Genomic DNA, 21870 nt, shown 5'->3' with positions numbered 1-21870 from the left:
AGGGAAAGGTTTCATGTGACAAAAGATTTAGGCACTGCAAATATTAGATGTTCAGAGCTTCAGTTGCCAATCATACCTCTGCATGGGTTACTGCTGTTTATAGGGAGGTTTGGGTCTGTTACATTATATCCACTCATGCACGAGCAATTGTAACTCCCAACAGTGTTGTTGCAGATTGAGTTTGGACCACAGACCTCTGATCTCTCAACACATTCATCCACATCTTTAGTTAAAGAAAATGTGAGAAAAAGAACTATATGTGTCACTCATTCATATGTAAAGAATAAATCATTCCTTGAGTTCTTATCTTTTTAATCTAATGCCACATTTACAAAATGATCTCTAAAAATGAATCCTCAGAACATTATGGTGTTGTATGATGAACAGGTGTTTCAAGTACTGTAGCTGTCATAAAGTGGACTTCAGCATGAAAAGTCAAGAATAGAACTACCCATTTAATACAAACAGTTAGTTGTTACATTTGGTTTTGGTTCAAGTTTAATTTCATGTCTTTTATCTTGTAATTCTCACTGTCAGCTTCCTGTTTGTCATGCGCTTCCCTTGTCAGTAGGCTTGTTCGACTTCATTCAGCTCTGCGCAGACCGATCGGTGGCTGACTTGAAGCAGTGCATGCCAGTTAGAAATCTTATCCGATTTGAGACAGCTCCGACTCCACGTGATTGTGACGTATGCCATCAAAGTACCGCAAGAGCGATTCGAGAGCAGCCTGGATGACTTCTTAAGAGCGGCTGCACAAGCTCTGATGACGACACAGCTGTTTCACAATTGGCCGGATTCACCGCATGACAACGGTCCTAATGGTTCACAAATCTGTTTTTTTATAACAGCACTTTTCATGTAGTCGCGATGTTATATTGTCATGTTAATCAAAATAAAACTGATAAAAAACGTAGACCAAACTTCATTGGTATTTAAATAGTTTGCTTATGTTGAACTTTATTCTTGTACGCAGTACATAAAGTATTAAATAGAAAAGTATCGGAAACGTCTGTGTATTTGACAAATATTGCATTTATTTCACTTCAGCTGTCATAAAGTATGCAACCACAGCGTGACCGTCACTACGGGAAGCAGAAAGTGTCCTCCCCACTTACCAGGGGAGGACAACTCTCGCCAATCGGTTACAGCAGCCGCAGCCGATGTCGAATAAACCTATTATGTCATGATCTGATTGGTTGTTCTAGTCATGTGTCTGGTGTTCTCATTAGTTCATTGTTTGATTGTTCTCAGGTGTTTCTTGTTAGTCATTAGTCTCTCTGTATAAATAGTCCCATTGTTCCCTGTGTAGCTTTGATGTTTTGTTACTGCTGTTTGGTGAGTTTTATGTTTCTGTTCAAATTAAATCAAATTAAATTCAAGTCACTGTTTATTTTTTGTTAAAAAAAATAAGTTTTGGTAATAAAAGCTGCACATGGATTCTCAAATCAACTTGCCTTTAGTGGACTTCCGCTTAGTATAGACAGATCTGAAAATAGAATGTACCTCTACATGTGTTATTGATGCTGATGGAAAGACTTGAATTTGTTGCAGTGAATCCATCCACACATGAGCAATTGTAACCTCCAATAAAATTTGTACAGTTGGAATCTGGACCACATACAGATAGACTGTCCAGACATTCATTTATATCTATGGAAAAAAATATTAAAGTGACAATTGAAAACTTAATGTAACAGAGATGTTCGTCAGAGAGACCTGACAGAAATCTTCGCAGAGAGACCAATTTACTTCGAAAGAAACTAATCACCAGTGGGATCTCGATCTCTGCCCATAAGACAGGAGCACCACTGGCCAGCACAGAGGTGAACCGGATGCCCTTGAACTTGGTGCCGGGCGAACTGAATCGCATAGCCAAGTCTGATAGTGCGGATGAGCCAGTGGGACGGTCTGGGAAGCGCCAGCCAGGCCCCCAGAGACCGCACCAGCGGGACCAATGGAACCACAGACGTACCCGCGGCGGGCAGCAAGGTGGAGGGCAGGTACCTGACTCAAGAGGCTGGGTCTGGGTGTGCGGTGCAACACTCACCTGGCTCCACGGTTGGACAGAGAATGCGTGAGAAAGCTGAACTGCGTTCTCAAACCGCATGCTGCTGTCCGCTGGTGACTGAAGAGGGGATAAGAGTGGCGAGGTTTCGTAACGGTGCACACTGTCAACCTCGCCTTCTTGCAAAGAGGGAAACGAGAGCTGCAAGGCATAGCGTTGCAAGCTGCCATTCAGGTCCTCTTGGGGAGAGAGGAACGAGAGCGGTGAGGCATGGCAGCGCATGCTGTCATTTCCACCCTTGTGGCACCCAGAGATTTCAGAAACTGCTCTTTTATTGAAGGTGTGGGTACCGCTGGGTGTTGGGCCAGTGGCGGAACATACATTTTTTTTGTAAAAAAATAAAAATAATTCTCCGCCTGCCCCTCCTCCGGGGAAAGAGTAGCTTAATCCCTGTCCAAGTAACTGTTAAGACAACTCATTATTTTCTCGAAAAAACAACGGAATTGATTCAAATCTCTTGATTTTTGATTTTCGACCAAAAACGAAGTTACAGTCTTTTGCCTTTGCACGGCAGACTACCCATCTCAACCGCTGAGAGGTCAGTGAAAAATCACCTCTGAGACGGGTAGTCTGCCGTGCAAAGGCAAAAGACCGTAACTTCGTTTTTCGAAAATGAGTTATTTATATTTTTGGCACATTCAAGACCTCCTTTATCATGTGGATGAGTATCTTGAATCAATTCCGTTGTTTTTTCGAGAAAATAATGAGTTGTCTTAACAGTAACTTCCAAAAGCCCGTGAGAAACCAAGGCAGAACACCGTAACACCAGTTCTTTGGCTTTGTTTTGGAACGCTCAAATTGAGTTACGGTACTCTGCCTTTGTTCAGCCGCGCGTCAATATGAAGTTACTGTGCCGGTGTTCTATCAAATAATGCTACCTACCAGATTGTACGATTATCTGCCTTTGTTTTACTGTCCTTTAAAATTAAAATTATAGTGTAGCCTGTGTACTTTGTACAGCTGCCATCATTCACTCTAACTTCTGATGTCCTCAGAGCTTTGTCCTGCACAAATGCGGTCAGAATATTTAGTAGGCTATGGTTTGAAACTGCTCCATCGACAAACGTGCGATATCTATCGCGAAGGATTATGCAGAGTTAACAGAAAAACGTTACACATTGCTGTATCAGATGAATACAACCAAGAATTAAATCCCCGCCTCACTCAGTTCGGGTAATTGACCTGGTTGAAACACTCATGCATCTAGCTGGCAGAGTGCCAAAACTTCGCCGGCCTCTTCAGCCCCGCCCTAAACACGGTCGAGCCAACGCTGGACTAATATATCTATGGAGGTATTTTGTCATGTCAAATGTATTAATAATGCCATCAGAATGCAACCAAAGCACAGGATAGCAATAAGTAGATGGCTATAAATAATTGTAAATCATACAAAATAAATGCCATGATCACTAGATTTTATACAGGTGTTACTATAATGATTTTGTTAATGGTGATCAGCAACCAAATATTGATCATGTGGAAGTTACTGCCTTTTGCCTTGGCATGACTTCTCACTTTTTGCTGACAATACAAAGGCAGAGTACAGTAACTTTAAAATAGTGGTCAAAAGTCAAGTTTAAGCTCAAGATTTTTTTATGTATATAATTTTCATTACTTAAGCATCTATTTGCCAGATTTCCAGTGTCCTACCTATAATTAATTTGGCGGGACAACTAAAAATCTTTAAAGTCATTTTTCTCAGTTCCACACTCTAGCGAGTTTAGGTCTTTTGCCTTTGTAGGGCAGTAGTGTTGTCTTCCTGCAAAGCTCAACGTCACAGTAAAGCTGGCTGTGGCGGAGTCCCCTTTTTTTCTTTTTTTGCAGGGAAACGACGTCCTTCACGACGAGCAGGCTGAGGGGCAGCCCACAAGTGCTCTTGTAGCACAACGGGGCACGCTCTTGTTTTGCCTCAGCCTGCTTCTGAACTGTGGAAAACTGCTGGGCCCAGTCCTCAACAGTGTCGCCGAAAAGACCACCTTGTGAGATGAGAGCATCGAGAAAGCACACTTTGGCGATATCTCGCAGCTCTGCAAGGTTTAGCCAGGGGGCGCTTCTGGACCACCAGAGTGGACATCGTCTGGCCGAGGGCCAACACTGTGACTAAATCTCAGTCAATATGCGCAGCTCAACCCCAGCTCAGAACTACCCTCCTGCATTATGAGTGTTTTTGCCTTCCATAGTTTCAGGGTGGCCATCACATGCAGGGTAGAGGCGGCCTGCCTGTAGCACTGCCACCCCACCACCGAGGGTAGTGAGAGAGGAAAAGGTTTTTCTGCAGATTAAGGCATTTTTGGCTTGCCATATTGGCGCCAACATGCCTCCATACTGCCAAAGTTCTTCACGCACATCTGGGAAAAAGGCACGGGGGCGGGCAAGGCAATTTACGCGTCATGCTGCACCCCTGAGCCGCCCGGGAAAGCATGGCTGTCAACTCTGATGCCGGTTTCACACAGCACGCGTTAGCAGAGCATATTTTTTCCGGCAGCCATGTAAACAGATTAGACTCTAATCTGTTGACATGGCCGCCGGAAAAAATTGAATGCTCTAATCATTAGAGCATTCAAACTGCACGCAGAGGCGGCGCGGCAACGTGTAGCAGGAGCAGCAGTGCCGCGATCGTTTCGGCGGCGAGTCTATTTTTGCTGCGCCGCTCACACTGAATTAAAGTGACAATGTATTGATCATGGCCAAAATACACAGCAGTTTTACCCCAAAAGCGCATTGATGATATCTATTGTGTTTTAAACAGTCAATCAAATGACCTTCAGCAATTTAAAAAGAAAACAAATGTCCAAAAACAAACTTTTTGCCCGAACTACAACAAGTCTAAACAATTTATACTGCCAGTTTAATTTAATTATGTGTATATATATATATATATATATATATGTATAATTCTTCTTCTTATTGTATATATATAAATATAAATATAAATATATATATATATATATATATATATATATATAGGCATAAGAACATCATGCTGACAATCATAAACAAAAGCACGTGGTATCACAGGCGGTGGTCTTCAGAGTGCACCTGAAAAGACGACAATAATGGATGACACTCGTCTCATCGTGGAGGTTGAGAAGCATAAAGTTATTTATGATCCACATAATGTGCTTTATAAAGACTTGCAGGCAAAGGAAAAAGCATGGGATGTAGTTGTAGTGGCTCTTGGTGCCGATGGCAATTCATTTAAAAGTGTTTTTGACAACCTTTCCCTGGCCCACGAGCAAACAACTCAACTCAATATAGAAAGGTAAATAGAATAGACAGATTAATATAGCACACATACAGTATAGACATCTATGGTGTGCATGATTTTGTTGAATTTTTTTCTTTTTTTTCCAGAATTTGCTCATTTACTATACGTCTCTTAAGAACTTTGCTGTTTATTATTACAGACATTTATGAATTAGGCTATCTTTAAGATGTTTATAATGGGTAATGTTTGTAAATTAGATGTGTATCAGATATTTCAACAATCTAAATGATTGATTGATTGCGCTGGGTTGCCGTGACACCCCACACAATCAGCCGACAGCTCGGCAGCACACGGCGCGTTGAGCGCTCAAGCCCTTACGAGAAAGGCAAGACGAACAACGTGCCGTCGTGGTCATGCTCTTACTCTGAAAGAACATGAACCACCCAAGAACACAGTCTCAGCATGCTTAAGCCCAGGCTTATGAGAGAGTGATCGTGGCTGTCACATGAGGATAGGAAACGACCACATGCAGAACGCACGAGTGGAATGTCAGACTTGTGTAAGCTCTTTTAGGAAAATATGCTCTCTCTAGTGCTGAAGCACACAGGGGATGTCCGCGGCCAACAACAGGAATAGTGCAGCCCGCTGAGGCACTCAAACTGAAACAAAACAGCTGTTTTTGCTCTGAAATCTATCTCCACAACAGCATGCCGTGGCACCAACACGTTGAGAGGCTTCTTCCCAGAAAGAATGCTCGAAAAGTCTTTACTCTAAAGAAAATTGCAAGAGCAGAACATCAGTGTGCTCGGCTACGAAATGTAAAGATGCGTTGCACCTTCTGCTCATTATATACCCATGCTGCGTGATAGAAGCAGCTGGCGCAAATTATCACATGCCAATGTGCATTGGCTCCTTTAGTTCCTCTCAAAGTACATTGGTCTCTCTGCGAAGATCCCATTTCTGTCGGGTCTCTCCGACAAACGTAGGAGTGACCGACTGAAAGGGAACAGTTTTCATTAACACAAACACAAAGACATGAAAAACGTTTATCATCTCATGGCATTCATCTGTCTATATAAAAGGAAAATATAAACCAAGAAGGCAGAACTTGGAATATTTAAAGCACAAAAGGCCAGAACAAATGGAAACTTATATCAGAAAGAATAAATGCTGGATAAAAATAGTATTTCAGCCCTAAATGAATAAGTCCAAACTGCATGTGCAAAAAACAAATAACAAAAAAATAACTAGTATGAATCGCAAAGAGTTTTAAGTATGTATAATTTTTTAGGAGAATGAAAAATATTTTTTTCCTAAAAATATACAAATAAAGAAACAGTGATTATTGACATACTTGATAAAATACATATTTGAAATTATGTAGCAATCTAAAGATGACATCTTTTTGAGCAGTTTCCAATAAACAATACCTCAAAAAACATGACAGAGAAAGAATATGACAAAGCAAACTTACCTAGGCATGGGTTACTTTTGGTAATCGCCTTATTCCCATCTGAGACGTTATATCCTTCCCAACAAGAGCATGAGAAGCTTCCGTTGTAATTGTAACAGTGAGAGTTCGGCCCACACACTGATACTGAGTCAAGACATTCATCAATATCTGAAAAAAGAATTGGTACAGGGAAAGGTTTCATGTGACAAAAGATTTAAGCACAACAAATGTTAGCTGTTCAGAGCTTCAGCTGTCAATCATACCTCTGCATGAATTACTGCTGTTTATAGGGAGGTTTGGGTCTGTTACATTATATCCACTCTTGCATGAGCAATTGTAACTCCCAACAGTGTTGTTGCAGATTGAGTTTGGACCGCAGACCTCTGATCTCTCAACACATTCATCCACATCTTTAGTAAAAGAAAGTTCAGAGGAAAAGAACAGTTTGGGTCACACATTCATATGTGAGTGTCTATTCTTTGGCATCTTTACAACAGACTGCTTCACTTACTGAAATAATATCCAAAGTAAAAATCACATGGATAAATTCAAGGTTACAGTACATAAATCTGAATATAGAATGTACCTCTACATGTGTTATTGATGCTGATGGTGAGATTTGAGTTTGTTGCAGTGAATCCATCCACACATGAGCAATTGTAACTTCCTATTTCATTTGTACAGTTGGAATCTGGACCACATACAGATGGACTGAAAACACATTCATCTATATCTAGAGGGCGAAAATAATTTAAGTTTGTTTTAATAAATACAAATATAAACACATAAAACATGAAAGACAAATGGAATCTCACAACATAATACACTAACTCAATAACTGTACAAAGAGAATACAGATTGAGAAAGTATATCATCAACATTTGGATTTGGAAAACAGCATGTGCAAAAGAAACAAACTAACAAAAAAATTTATATATACACCTACCAATACTCTTTTTTTTAATTTCTTTTTTTTAATGAATTTATAATATAAGCTTTTGGTGTCAATCATACCTTTGCATGTGTTATTTCTGTTTATAGGGAGGTTTGGGTCGGTTACATTATATCCACTCTTGCACGAGCAGTTGTAACTCCCGACAGTGTTGTTGCAGATTGAGTTTGGACCACAGACCTCTGATCTCTCAACACATTCATCCACATCTTTATTAAAAGAAAGTTATGGGAAAAAGAACAGTTTGGGTCACTCATTCATACCTGAATGTCAATATATTCTTTGGCATCTTTACAACAGAATGCTTTATTTACAAAAACATTATAGCCAAAGAAAAAGAAATACATGGATAAACTCTTGCTAATTATTCAAGGTTAGAGTAAACAAAAATATAAATATAGAATGTACCTCTACATGTGTTATTGATGCTGATGGTGAGATTTGAGTCTGTTACAGTGAATCCATCTAAACATGAGCAATTGTAACTTCCTATTTCATTTGTGCAGTTGGAGTCTGGACCACATACAGATGGACTGACCAGACATTCATCTATATCTAGAGGGGAAAATAATTTAAATTTGTATTAATACATACAATTATATACACATAAAACATGAAAAACAAATGGTGTCTCACAACATAATACATTAACATAATAACTATACAAGAAGAATACGGATTGAGAAAGTATATCAAAATTGTTTTAAACAAACGACCACAAAATTAAGATTTTGAAAAGCAGCATGTACAAAAGAAACAAACTAACAATTATACACCTCCCAAAACTCATTTTTTAATAGAAGCTTTTTCCTGTCAATCATACCTTTGCATGTGTTATTACTGTTTATAGGGAGGTTTGGGTCTGTTACATTATATCCACTCTTGCACGAGCAATTGTGACTCCCAACAGTGTTGTTGCAGATTGAGTTTGGACCACAGACCTCTGATCTCTCAATACATTCATCCACATCTTTAGTAAAAGAAAGTTATGGGAAAAAGAACAGTTTGGATAAGTTTAATATCATTGTAACAGCAAAATGCTTCACTTGCAAAATGCAAAGTAAAAATTATATGGGTAAACTCTGGACAATTATGCAAGGTTATAGTAAACTCAAATCTGAACACAAAACAACATCAACATTTTTAAAACTAAGATTTTTTTGTGCTTCTTTAAACAACAGACCTCCACAATAGAACAGATACAGTTTTAAGCAACATCTCAGATTTTGTTTTTAAATAAATACATATTGGTGATGTTACTGTAAAAACTTTATTTGGATTTTTTGTGTGTGTTATAAGCCAATGCTTATTTTCTATTATGAATTTGCACTAAGAGTTTGTTCTGTCAATCATACCTCTGCATGTGTTATTGCTGTTTATAGGGAGGTTTGGGTCTGTTACATTATATCCACTCTTACATGAGCAATTGTAACTTAAAAATAATATCCAATGTAAAAATCACATAGATAAACTCTAGCTAATTATTCAAGGTTACAGTAAACAAATCTGAATATAAAACTGTACCTCTACATGTATTATTGTTGCTGATGGTGAGATTTGAGTTTGTTGCAGTGAATCCATCCAAACATGAGCAATTGTAACTTCCTATTTCATTTGTACAGTTGGAATCTGGACCACATACAGATGGACTGAAAACACATTCATCTATATCTAGAGGGGGAAAATAATTTAAATCTGTTTTAATAAATACAAATATAAACACATAAAACATGAAAGACAAATGGTGTCTCACAACATAATACACTAACATAATAATTATACAAGAAGAATACAGATTGAAAAAGTAAAATATCAACTTTTTAAACACAAACGACCATAAAATTAAGATTTTGAAAAGCATCATGTGCAACAGAAACAAACTAACAAAAATGTATTATACACATCCCAAAACTAATTTTCTTTTTCATCAATTTCTAATATACGTTTATTTTCTGTCAATCATACCTTTGCATGTGTTATTGCTGTTTATAGGGAGGTTTGGGTCTGTTACATTATATCCACTCTTGCACGAGCAATTGTGACTCCCAACAGTGTTGTTGCAGATTGAGTTTGGACCACAGACCTCTGATCTCTCAAAACATTCATCCACATCTTTAGTAAAAGAAAGTTATGGGAAAAAGAACAGTTTGGGTCACTCATTCACACCTGAATGTCAATATATTCTTTGGCATCTTTAAAACAGAATGCTTTATTTACAAAAACATCATAGCCAAAGAAAAATAATTACATGGATAAACTCTTGCTAATTATTAAAGGTAAGCGTAAACAAAAATATAAAATATAAAATGTACCTCTACATGTGTTATTGATGCTGATGGTGAGATTTGAGTTTGTTGCAGTAAATCCATCCACACATGAGCAATTGTAACTTCCTATTTCATTTGTACAGTTGGAATCTGGACCACATACAGATGGACTGAACAGACATTCATTTATATCTAGAGGGGGGAAATAATTTAAATTTGTATTAAAACATACGATTATAAACACATAAAACATGAAAGACAAATGGTATCCCACAACATAACACATTAACATAATAACTATACATGAAGAATACGGATTGAGAAAGTATATCAACATTCTTTTTAAACAAACGACTAAAAAATTTAGATTTTGAAAAGCAGCATGTACAAAAGAAACAAACTAACAATTATACACCTCCCAAAACTCATTTTCTTTATCATGAATTTGTAATATAAGCTTTTTCCTGTCAATCATACCTCTGCATGTGTTATTGCTGTTTATAGGGAGGTTTGGGTCTGTTACATTATATCCACTCTTGCACGAGCAATTGTAACTCCCAACAGTGTTGTTGCAGATTGAGTTTGGACCACAGACCTCTGATCTCTCAACACATTCATCCACATCTTTAGGAAAATAAATTTATGGTAAAAAGAACAGTTTGGATAAGTTGAATAACATTCCGTGTCATTGTAATAAAAAAATATGCTTCATTTGCAAAATGCAAAGTAAAAATTATATGGGTAAACTCTGGACAATTATGCAAAGTTATAGTAAACTCAAATCTGAACACAAAACAACATCAACATTTTTAAAACTAAGATTTTGTTGTGCTTCTTTAAACAACAGACCTCCACAATAGAACAGATACAGTTTTAAGCAACATCTCAGATTTTGTTTTTAAATAAATACATATTGGTGATGTTACTGTAAAAACTTTATTTGGATTTGTTTGTGTGTGTTATAAGCCAATGCTTATTTTCTATTATGAATTTGCACTAAGAGTTTGTTCTGTCAATCATACCTCTGCATGTGTTATTGCTGTTTATAGGGAGGTTTGGGTCTGTTACATTATATCCACTCTTACATGAGCAATTGTAACTTAAAAATAATATCCAAAGTAAAAATCACATAGATAAACTATAGCTAATTATTCAAGGTTACAGTAAACAAATCTGAATATAAAACTGTACCTCTACATGTATTATTGTTGCTGATGGTGAGATTTGAGTTTGTTGCAGTGAATCCATCCAAACATGAGCAATTGTAACTTCCTATTTCATTTGTACAGTTGGAATCTGGACCACATACAGATGGACTGAAAACACATTCATTTATATCTAGAGGGGGAAAATTATTTAAATTTGTTTTAATAAATACAAATATAAACACTTAAACATGAAAGACAAATGGTGTCTCACAACATAATACACTAACATAATAATTATTCAAGAAGAATACAGATTGAAAAAGTAAAATATCAACTTTTTAAACACAAACGACCTCAAAATTAAGATTTGGAAAAGCATCATGTGCAACAGAAACAAACTAACAAAAATGTATTATACGCATCCCAAAACTAATTTTCTTTGTCATGAATTTGTAAAATGAGTTTTTTTCTTTCTTTCTGTCAATCATACCTTTGCATGTGTTATTGCTGTTTATAGGGAGGTTTGGGTCTGTTACATTATATCCACTCTTGCACGAGCAATTGTGACTCCCAACAGTGTTGTTGCAGATTGAGTTTGGACCGCAGACCTCTGATCTCTCAACACATTCATCCACATCTTTATTAAAAGAAAGTTATGGGAAAAAGAACAGTTTGGGTCACTCATTCATACCTGAATGTCAATATATTCTTTGACATCTTTACAACAGAATGCTTTATTTACAAAAACATTATATCCAAAGAAAAAGAAATACATGGATAAACTCTTGCTAATTATTCAAGGTTAGAGTAAACAAAAATATAAATATAGAATGTACCTCTACATGTGTTATTGATGCTGATGGTGAGATTTGAGTTTGTTGCAGTGAATCCATCCAAACATGAGCAATTGTAACTTCCTATTTCATTTGTACAGTTGGAGTCTGGACCACATACAGATGGACTGAACAGACATTCATCTATATCTAAAGGGGAAAATAATTTAAATTTGTATTAATACATACAATTATATACACATAAAACATGAAAAACAAATGGTGTCTCACAACATAATACATTAACATAATAACTATACAAGAAGAATACGGATTGAGAAAGTATATCAAAATTGTTTTAAACAAACGACCACAAAATTAAGATTTTGAAAAGCAGCATGTACAAAAGAAACAAACTAACAATTATACACCTCCCAAAACTCATTTTTTAATAGAAGCTTTTGCTGTCAATCATACCTTTGCATGTGTTATTACTGTTTATAGGGAGGTTTGAATCGGTTACATTATATCCACTCTTGCACGAGCAATTGTGACTCCCAACACTGTTGTTGCAGATTGAGTTTGGACCACAGACCTCTGATCTCTCAACACATTCATCCACATCTTTAGTAAAAGAAAGTTATGGGGAAAAGAACAGTTTGGGTCAGTTTAATATCATTGTAACAGCAAAATGCTTCACTTGCAAAATGCAAAGTAAAAATGATAAGGGGTAAACTCTGGACAATTATGCAAGGTTATAGTAAACTCAAATCTGAACACAAAACAACATCAACATTTTTAAAACTAAGATTTTTTTTGTGCTTCTTTAAACAACAGACCTCCACAATAGAACAGATACAGTTTTAAGCAACATCTCAGATTTTGTTTTTAAATAAATACATATTGGTAATGTTACTGTAAAAACATTATTTGGATTTTTTGTGTGTGATATAAGCCAATGCTTATTTTCTATTATGAATTTGCACTAAGAGTTTGTTCTGTCAATCATACCTCTGCATGTGTTATTGCTGTTTATAGGGAGGTTTGGGTCTGTTACATTATATCCACTCTTACATGAGCAATTGTAACTTAAAAATAATATCCAAAGTAAAAATCACATAGATAAACTCTAGCTAATTATTCAAGGTTACAGTAAACAAATCTGAATATAAAATGTACCTCTACATGTATTATTGTTGCTGATGGTGAGATTTGAGTTTGTTGCAGTGAATCCATCCAAACATGAGCAATTGTAACTTCCTATTTCATTTGTGCAGTTGGAATCTGGACCACATACAGATGGACTGACCAGACATTCATTTATATCTATAGGGGGAAAATAATTTAAATCTGTTTTAATAAATATAAATATAAACACATAAAACATGAAAGACAAATGGTGTCTTACAACATAATACACTAACATAATAATTATACAAGAAGAATACAGATTGAAAAAGTAAAATATCAACTTTTTAAACACAAACGACCACAAAATTAAGATTTGGAAAAGCATCATGTGCAACAGAAACAAACTAACAAAAATGTATTATACGCATCCCAAAACGAATTTTCTTTGTCATGAATTTGTAAAATGAGTTTTTTTCTTTCTTTCTGTCAATCATACCTTTGCATGTGTTATTGCTGTTTATAGGGAGGTTTGGGTCTGTTACATTATATCCACTCTTGCACGAGCAATTGTGACTCCCAACAGTGTTGTTGCAGATTGAGTTTGGACCACAGACCTCTGATCTCTCAACACATTCATCCACATCTTTATTAAAAGAAAGTTATCGGAAAAAGAACAGTTTGGGTCACTCATTCATACCTGAATGTCAATATATTCTTTGGCATCTTTACAACAGAACGCTTTATTTACAAAAACATTATATCCAAAGAAAAATAATTACATGGATAAACTCTTGCTAATTATTCAAGGTTACAGTAAAAAAAATCTGAACATAGAATGTACCTCTACATGGGTTATTGATGCTGATGGTGAGACTTGAGTTTGTTGCAGTGAATCCATCTAAACATGAGCAATTGTAACTTCCTATTTCATTTGTACAGTTGGAATCTGGACCACATACAGATGGACTGACCAGACATTCATCTATATCTAGAGAGGAAAAAACAAGCAAATTTTCACTAAAATTAATGTTAAAGAGGTGTGTGAACTCTCAAGTACGATGTCAGGCACTATAATTTGCTCTGGCCCCCTTCCTGTTCGCCGGAGTGATGAGATGCTTAGTAGACTGTCCTCACTCAATGGCTGCTTGTCTAAGTGGTGTCTGCAAAATAAGCCCGAAGGGTTTGCGTTCTCGAGCCACCACGCACTGTTTTGTGCGGAGAAGACACATTGGGCCCTATCTTGCAGCCAGCGTAATTGACTTTGTACACCGACGCATGTATCATTCCTATTTTGCACCCGCGCACAGCGGACTTTTCCCTCCACAGACGCACGTCGGCAAATTAAGAAATGAACTTGCGTCCCGGGGGCGGTTCAGCGCAAAGAGGCGGCATGTTCCGGCGCAAACGTTCCCTGGTGCTATTTTGCAGGTTTAGAAAACAATTCCGACAAACAAAACAAATCACTGACCAGGAAAAACCTAGTCTAAAGTCAGTGGCGCGTTGCGCATGTTATTCATATGCTATTTTAAGGGCGCATGCTTGGCCATAATCAATGTAGCGTGTGCACAACTTGCATACACTTTGCTTATCTCATCTACACACAGACATTCTCATTTTTAGAAAACCATACATTATTACAAGGAAAAAATATTAACACACGAGGGAAATTATTGTTGTGTCCATGAAGATGTGAAAAAATAGGCATAAATCTAGCTTACACATTTACCCAAGTTATTATACGCATGTTTAACCGAAGCTAATTTGGGTGGGTTTCTCCCATCCCCAATGTCACTTCTCTGTCTTTTACGGCCCTGATGAGAACATCGGTCTCCTCGGCTCCTGGCGCGCCCTGGCAAATCCGCCGTTATAATAGCAATCCACCATGGAACAAGCGCGCCTGCTCTTATAGGGAATGTGAGATGTCGCTCTGATTGGTTTATTTCACGTTACGCCCAAACCACACCAATGAATAATGAAGCTACTTCAGACCAACCCCTTTTAGATTTGAGTCGGGTGCAAGAGTCATTTATCCCGCCGTTATAATAGCAACAGCGCCCAAGACCCGCGCTTGATATTACTTGCGTTTCGTGCTTGATACTTGCGTTTCAGATCGTTAAAATAGGGCCCATTGAGTGTTTTCTGTTAGTTAATAACTAATGATCTTTGCAATGGAAGTAAATTAATCAATCAAAACTAACTTTAGCTAGACAATAACTTTATTCTAGAGCTGCTGTAAAGCCAAAACAATCTCTGTTACTGCAATTTCCTATTATCACTGTAAAGCTGCTTTGAAACAATCGATATTGTTAAAAGCGCTATAAAAATGAAGGTGACTTGACTGAAGGCGAGAGATGTTAATCGTCAGTGACTGATGAATTGGGATCTCGTCTGAGAGCCCAATCACCTTCAAGTGGTAACAGAACAAGCCAATGCACGTTGGCAGGTGAGAATTGCATCGCAAACCGCACTCCCGCTTCCGGGTAAATAAGGGCCTGTATGCAATACTCACATCAAGTTTTCGGTGAGGAGCCAAGAAGGTGTCCCGGCTGTCAGCCGAGGTACAGGAGTTGTAATGATGGGTATTAACATCTCCATTCCCTCTTTCAGGGAACAGCGGTTACATTAGTAACCTAGACATTCATCATCAGTCATGTTCAACATTAATCGTCAGTGACTGACGAATTGGGATCTCTATGGAAAAGGCCACAACTACTGACTCCTTCCAGCTGGCTGGTCCCCCTTTTGTCAATCAGTGAGTTCCTTTCACCCTTTACAGTGAGATTATTGGATAACACTGGGAAAGCGTGCCTATTACAGTTTTGGAAAGGACGCTGCAGAGGCCACATCCTGCCCGTAGGGAGGTAACATGTGGAGTGCACTCTAAAAAATGCTGGGTTGTTTTAACCCAATGTTGGGTCAAATATGGACTAACCCAACGTTGGGTTAAAAAATGCAGTTTAAAAATGGACAAATTGCATTTTGGACAAAATCAAAAATGGACAAAAATGCAATTAAAAAATGGACAAATTGCATTGGTTACATTAAAAATGTAACCCAACGGCTGGGTTTGTCCATTTTTAAATTGCATTTTTAACCCAACGTTGGGTTAGTCCATATTTGACCCAACATTGGGTTAAAACAACCCAGCATTTTTTAGAGTGCACATATGGACTGACCGTTAGGGCAGTACTACATAGGGAAGATTTAATTTAATTTATTTAACAAATGTTGTGCCAGAGTTAGCTAGATAGCAAATTTGCATATGTAGTACCTGGGCAGGATGTTGTTACATAAAATTACAGCACTCCATTACAATCCAGAAAAAAAGAAGAAAATAATAATAATATCACAATATCAAAATCACAAAAAAAAAGAAAATCCAAATGAATGATCACAATTGATTTTTCTTAAGCCATATTTTAAATGCAGTTTTAAAAATACTAATGATGCACACTTTCTAATATTAACAGGCACTGAGTTCCATCTTTCTGCTGCTCTAAATGAAAAAGCTCACTGTCCAAAAGATAGTAAATTTTAACTGAACAGTCACCTCTAACTGATGCCCTGGCTCAAATGGTGCTCTCTGTAAGGCCGTCAGGACCATGGAGAGGTCCCAAGAGGGGATGAGGCATGGCCGAGGGGGATTCAACCTCCTGGTGCCTCTCAGGAACCTGACTACCAAGTCATGTTTTCCGAGAGACTAACCGTATTCTGCATCGTGATGTACGGAAATTGCGGCGACATACACTTTCAGGGTGGAGGGAGACAGCCTTCGCTCCAACCCATCCAGCAGGAAAGAAAGCACGACATTGATGGGGCTTCTATGGGGGTCTTCCCTGCGAGAACACAAAAAAACGAAGAGGTTCCACTTCAAAGCATAGGCTTGCCTCATAGAGGGAGCTCTCGCTGAAGTGATAGTATCAACTACAGCTTGGGGTAGGTCACTTAAACCCTTCGCGTCCCGTCCAGAGACCACACATGGAGGTTCCAGATATGTTCTTGCGTTCTGTAGGCATCTTTGCACATTTACCACAAGTACACCTTTTCCAGAAAAAGTAACATTGTAAAAGAAATTGTAGCACGTCAACTTATTGTATTAGTAGGAAAGCAATAGTTACATAGCTTACTGCATTCAGTGTCTGTCTGCTAACGTTATATTATAAAGCAGTTAAGTGTTTTAAAATCAGTGTATTACTAGCTATTAATGTACATATTTTGGAGATTTAAATCGAATTTGACCCCAAAAAAAGTCTGAGTTTGTTTACAGACAGTTTAAATTAGCATTAATGTTAAAATCTGCGTGCAGCACTGATGTAATGGTAATTATAATACTCTAACAATAACGGCGAAAGTAAGGAGGTGTTTGTCTCCTGTCAACCTCAACAGGTTCCTGAGAGGAGCGAGGAGACTGAATCCTCCTCGCCCTCCTCTCGTTCCCTCTTGGGACCTCTCAGTGGTCTTAACTGCCCTGCAGGGTGTCTCTTTGAACCTTTGCAATCAGTGGAGCTTAAGTTCCTGTCAATTAAGACAGCGCTCCTGGTTGCATTGGCCTCCATTAACCCTCTGGGGACCAAGGTGTTTTTGGAGCCCTTGAGATGTTCTGACATGCCTTGAAATTTGTGCTTTTTTCAGTTATTTATAAACATGTTAATGGCAAAGGTGTAAAATCACTCTATATAGCACAAACAGGGCTACCAAAATATGCGGGCAACGTGTATGTAGATGTTTGTATTTTTAAGAGAATAATGTTTATGCGTGGTTATTGGAAAAAATAAAAATGAAAGTGGCTGAATTAAGACCACAAAACACATATTAAATATGTGTCCACAAGACTTTTGTCTAATTGATGTTGTACCTTTGAGTACTGGCTTCAAAATTATGTGAAAATAGTCTTGCTTTATCGTTCACAAAAAAAAAATACATTGATTTAAATGGTGTAAAACAGGTTTTGCTTGGAAAGCCAATATGCGAGGGGGAGGAGTAGTTTACACCTTAGATTACAGTGTCCCACCCACTCTGCATAATGACTCTGCATAGCCTAATTAGCCATTCATTCAGGTGTGACACTGACTGAGCCACAATGCAAGGACAATGTATTTAGAAGAATACTTATATTGACCATTTAAGATTTCGCTTACATCTATCTTGTAAATATGTTTAGCTATTTTATTAAAAATGTTACAATTACAACAATAATTACAATTTCAACAATATTTCAAGTGTACTCTTTCTTTGTAAAAAAAAAAAAAAGAAAGAAAAAAAAGATTATAGGCCTACATTTTATCATATGTATTCATTAGTTTGAATATAGCCAACATTGGAACATCTAACATCTTAGTCTATGACTTTATTTTTGACAAAAATAGTGTGACTAACGCCTGACTAACGTTGTTTTATTGAAATATCAGGGCATATAAATGTTAATTTACGTTGCTTATACAAATACATTTTATTTCAACATATTCCAGTCGATTTTTACTCATCTCAGTAGGCTATGGCAAAGCAGTTTATTCTTTCACACACAGACACGCGATTCATATTTAGGCTAAACACTCTTTACAAATATGTACCCTTCATTCATCTCACAGAAACGCGAGTCATATTATAGAAATGCGATTCATCTTTTTGCGGTTTATAGGCCTACACTAACGTTATTCCATAACGTTATTCCACACTTGAGAAAAGAAAACAGCCTACCTCACTCCTCAGCGCGATCTGCTGCTCATATCAGGAGATGTTTCTCCTCATCAGCACTGTGGAAACTTTTCTCCATAAAGGCTAATGTCTCACTCGCGACGCGCTTTGTTTACAGCTGATGTGGGCGTTTCACAGACTGAAATGGTTCTCGGAATTTGCATTTGAATAGCGCGTGCTCTCCGGGGAGTGGTCAAATTACTGTGAATCATCTCGTAATGAGCTCGACTGGAGTCGCTCTCTTTGTATACAGATTACAGAAACTAAGAATATTTGTTTTTTATATAAATGACTTCAATTAAAAGATGCGATCTCAAGCTTTATGCCCGTGGGTCTGTTTGCCTGTTTGACTGAATTTTCGCGGAGTTATAGATCATTTTCGAACGCGTTTCAAACGGGAGTTTACTGACAGAGAGAAGGCAGAAATCGCATCATCTTAATTTTTCTTTATTTGTCAAAAAGCAAAACACTTTATTTTTATTGTGAGTATACAGAAAAAAAATAGAAACTGAACAGGATCGATTGATGTATTACACGAAAATGAAAGATCAAAATTAACAGAGCATTTAGTGTTTATTTTCATTGCTAAAAAAAAAAAACGAGCAAAACGCGCGGGCGCGTTTTTGGTCCCCAGAGGGTTAAGAGGGTAGGGGGCCTGTACGCATTTTCCGTGGACGAAGCGTGCCTGGAATTCGGGCCGGCCTGTTCTCACGTGATCCTGAGACCCCAGCCTGGATATGTGCCCAAGGTTCCCACCACTCCCTTTCGAGAACAGGTGGTGAACCTGCAAGTGCTGCCCTTGGAGGAGGCAGACCCAGCCTTGGCACTGCTCTGTCCAGTACGCGCCCTCTGTGCTTACGTAGACAGAACACAGTGTTTCAGGACCTCAGACCAGCTCTTTGTCTGTTATGGTGGGAAGCTGAAGGGAAAGGCTCTCTCCAAGCAAAGGTTGTCTCACTGGATAGTGGACACCATTGCTTTGGCATACCAGCAGCAAGGTCGACCGTGCCCCCTTGGTGTGAAGGCCCACTCAACCCGGAGTGTGGCCTCCTCTTGGGCTCTAGCGCATGGCGCCTCACTAACAGACATCTGCAGAGCTGTAGGCTGGGCGACACCTAACACATTTACCAGGTTCTATAACCTCCGAGTGGAGCCAGTGTCCTCTCACGTACTCGCTTCAACCAGCCGGTACTAGGACCTGCTCAGGTGTCTTCGCTTGCTCGCCATTCCACTCCACGGACTGGATACGTGCGATATTCTCCTCAGGTGAGCCTCCCTGAGAGGCCCTGAGTTCCTCCACTGTTGACGTCAACGCCAGAGTTATGTCACTGCCAGCTTTCGTGCTTGGCTAGGTGCTGCAATGTGCATGGTTCCCCCTCCGGGCGACCCCCACATGTGTATTTCCACTGTAAGCCTCTCTGAGCATGTGTCTTTTCCTTGGCAAGCCACCTTGCCCCCCCCTGGGGTTGAAACATTACTGAAACAGAGTTATGTTATGCAAATTCCGCAGACCCATGGCATTTGCTTGCCATTTTATTTCTCGAAGATGAGAGGCTTTCTAAGCGAAACCCCATTCGTCGTCACGACGTAACGTCTCAGTAATGTATGTAACCCTCGTTCCCTGAGTAGGGAACGGAGACGTTACCTGTGGTTGGCCTGGCCGTGCGTCACTCAGAAAACAACAGGCCAATCAGAAGAGAGGCTCATGAATATTAATTAGAAAGGTCAAAATCGACCTGTTCTTCTTAGCAAAGCTCCTGAGAAAGGAGAAAGAGAAAATATATTGGGTTGGTTTTTGGTACTTATACCGCAAATATATATTCTTAAGGACATCAAAACCTAAAATAAAACTTCATAAAGGTGTACAATATGGGACCTTTAAGTAAATGTACAGAAGTACTCGTTTTTAAAAGTACTTGAGTATCAAAAGTAAAAAGTAAATGTCAATGTCAGTTTTATTATTGTTGCATTGTTGCATGTAATACTTACAGAACCTTATGCCTCTGAATCTATGTTTGACTACCTACCCTCATATCAATATCAAATTTATATCTAGAACACAGTTCCAGTTGTGGGACTGAATGTGAGATTGAATAAGTGCACTCAATGATGTCCACAATGGTTTCGGACACCCAAATGGCTGTTCCCTCAAATAGTGCCCTATTTTGGCTTTTAGAATGAATATGTTAGCCTTACTGTTATCTATAAGCTAGTGTGCTCCAAAACAATGACAAAATTCGCATTTAGAAGACCAAACCCAACGCTGAAAATGAAAATCAGGCTGATGTCAGAATCCAACGTCAGATTGACGTTAATCTCCAACGTTGGACAGACGTATTGTGGTTAAAAGAAATGAAAATCGGGTTGACGTCAGAAACCAACATCAGTCGGGTTCTGACGTCAACCCGACTTTCATTTCCAAATAAAAATCAAACCCCTGCAACCAAAATCATCCCATGACTTACATTACTACTTTCTACTCAAGGACCTTGACAGAAAAGTAATGGAGTAAAAAGTACGATATTTGTCTTTCAAATGTAGTGAAGTTAAAGCAAAAAGTTTCCAGAAAAAATAATACTCAAGTAAGATACTCAAAAAGTGTACTTAAGTACAGTACTCAAGTAAATGTACTTTGTTATGGTCCACCTCTGCTTGAAGGTGATTGGGCTCTCAGGCGAGATCCCAATTCGTCAGTCAATGACAATTAACGTGAAGGTGACTGATTGACAGGGAACTGAGAAAGAACAATATCAGCATTTTTAAATCTAAGATTTGTACAAATAAGTAGAAATCCAAAAGAGTTTGATCTATGTCTAAAATATTGTTAAAAGGGGTAGTTGATTATGATTTCACTTTTTAAACTTTAGTTAGTGTGTAATGTTGCTGTTTGAGCATAAACAACATCTGCAAAGTTACAATGCTCAAATTTCAAAGCAAAGGGAGATATTTGCTTTTAATGAAATTGCTTTTTAAGGACTACTATAAACGGCTGGTAGGGACTACACGACATTCCTCCAGGGTTAGTGACATCTTGAACCCTAAAATTTACATAAAAATAAACCCCATTTTGATTCAATTCAAAATTAATGGCAGTCTATGGAGCTAGACTAAATTTGTCTCTTTCACCCGATTGCCGTTGAGAAATCTCAGATTTGATCGTAGGTTTTGCAATTTCAACA

General features: G+C 38.2%; 2 protein-coding genes across 2 annotated transcripts in view; both read right to left on the bottom strand.

The window, feature by feature from the left end:
* LOC311304714 (uncharacterized protein) overlaps nucleotides 1–771 on the bottom strand; it is a 39490-nt gene extending 38719 nt beyond the window's left edge. The window contains exon 1 of the mRNA XM_084431904.1: nucleotides 77–771. Coding sequence (XP_084288030.1) covers nucleotides 77–137 — 61 coding nt within the window. The 5' untranslated portion in view covers nucleotides 138–771. The remainder of the gene's footprint in view (nucleotides 1–76) is intronic.
* A 4644-nt stretch (nucleotides 772–5415) lies between these two features.
* adgrf6 (adhesion G protein-coupled receptor F6) overlaps nucleotides 5416–21870 on the bottom strand; it is a gene marked incomplete at its 5' end in the record, with an annotated part of 73885 nt that continues 57430 nt past the window's right edge. Inside the window, 12 exons of the mRNA XM_084431440.1 lie at nucleotides 5416–6894; nucleotides 6990–7136; nucleotides 7313–7459; nucleotides 7741–7887; nucleotides 8087–8233; nucleotides 8502–8648; nucleotides 9203–9349; nucleotides 9644–9790; nucleotides 9991–10137; nucleotides 10423–10569; nucleotides 13422–13640; nucleotides 13839–13985. Coding sequence (XP_084287566.1) covers nucleotides 6662–6894; nucleotides 6990–7136; nucleotides 7313–7459; nucleotides 7741–7887; nucleotides 8087–8233; nucleotides 8502–8648; nucleotides 9203–9349; nucleotides 9644–9790; nucleotides 9991–10137; nucleotides 10423–10569; nucleotides 13422–13640; nucleotides 13839–13985 — 1922 coding nt within the window. The 3' untranslated portion in view covers nucleotides 5416–6661. The remainder of the gene's footprint in view (nucleotides 6895–6989; nucleotides 7137–7312; nucleotides 7460–7740; nucleotides 7888–8086; nucleotides 8234–8501; nucleotides 8649–9202; nucleotides 9350–9643; nucleotides 9791–9990; nucleotides 10138–10422; nucleotides 10570–13421; nucleotides 13641–13838; nucleotides 13986–21870) is intronic.

The sequence above is a fragment of the Rutilus rutilus genome (genome assembly GCF_951802725.1).
Source record: "Rutilus rutilus genome assembly, chromosome: 15".
NCBI classification, from domain to species: domain Eukaryota; kingdom Metazoa; phylum Chordata; class Actinopteri; order Cypriniformes; family Leuciscidae; genus Rutilus; species Rutilus rutilus.
Note: the sequence above shows the minus strand (reverse complement) of the source record. Positions and strands in the feature narration are given on the sequence as shown.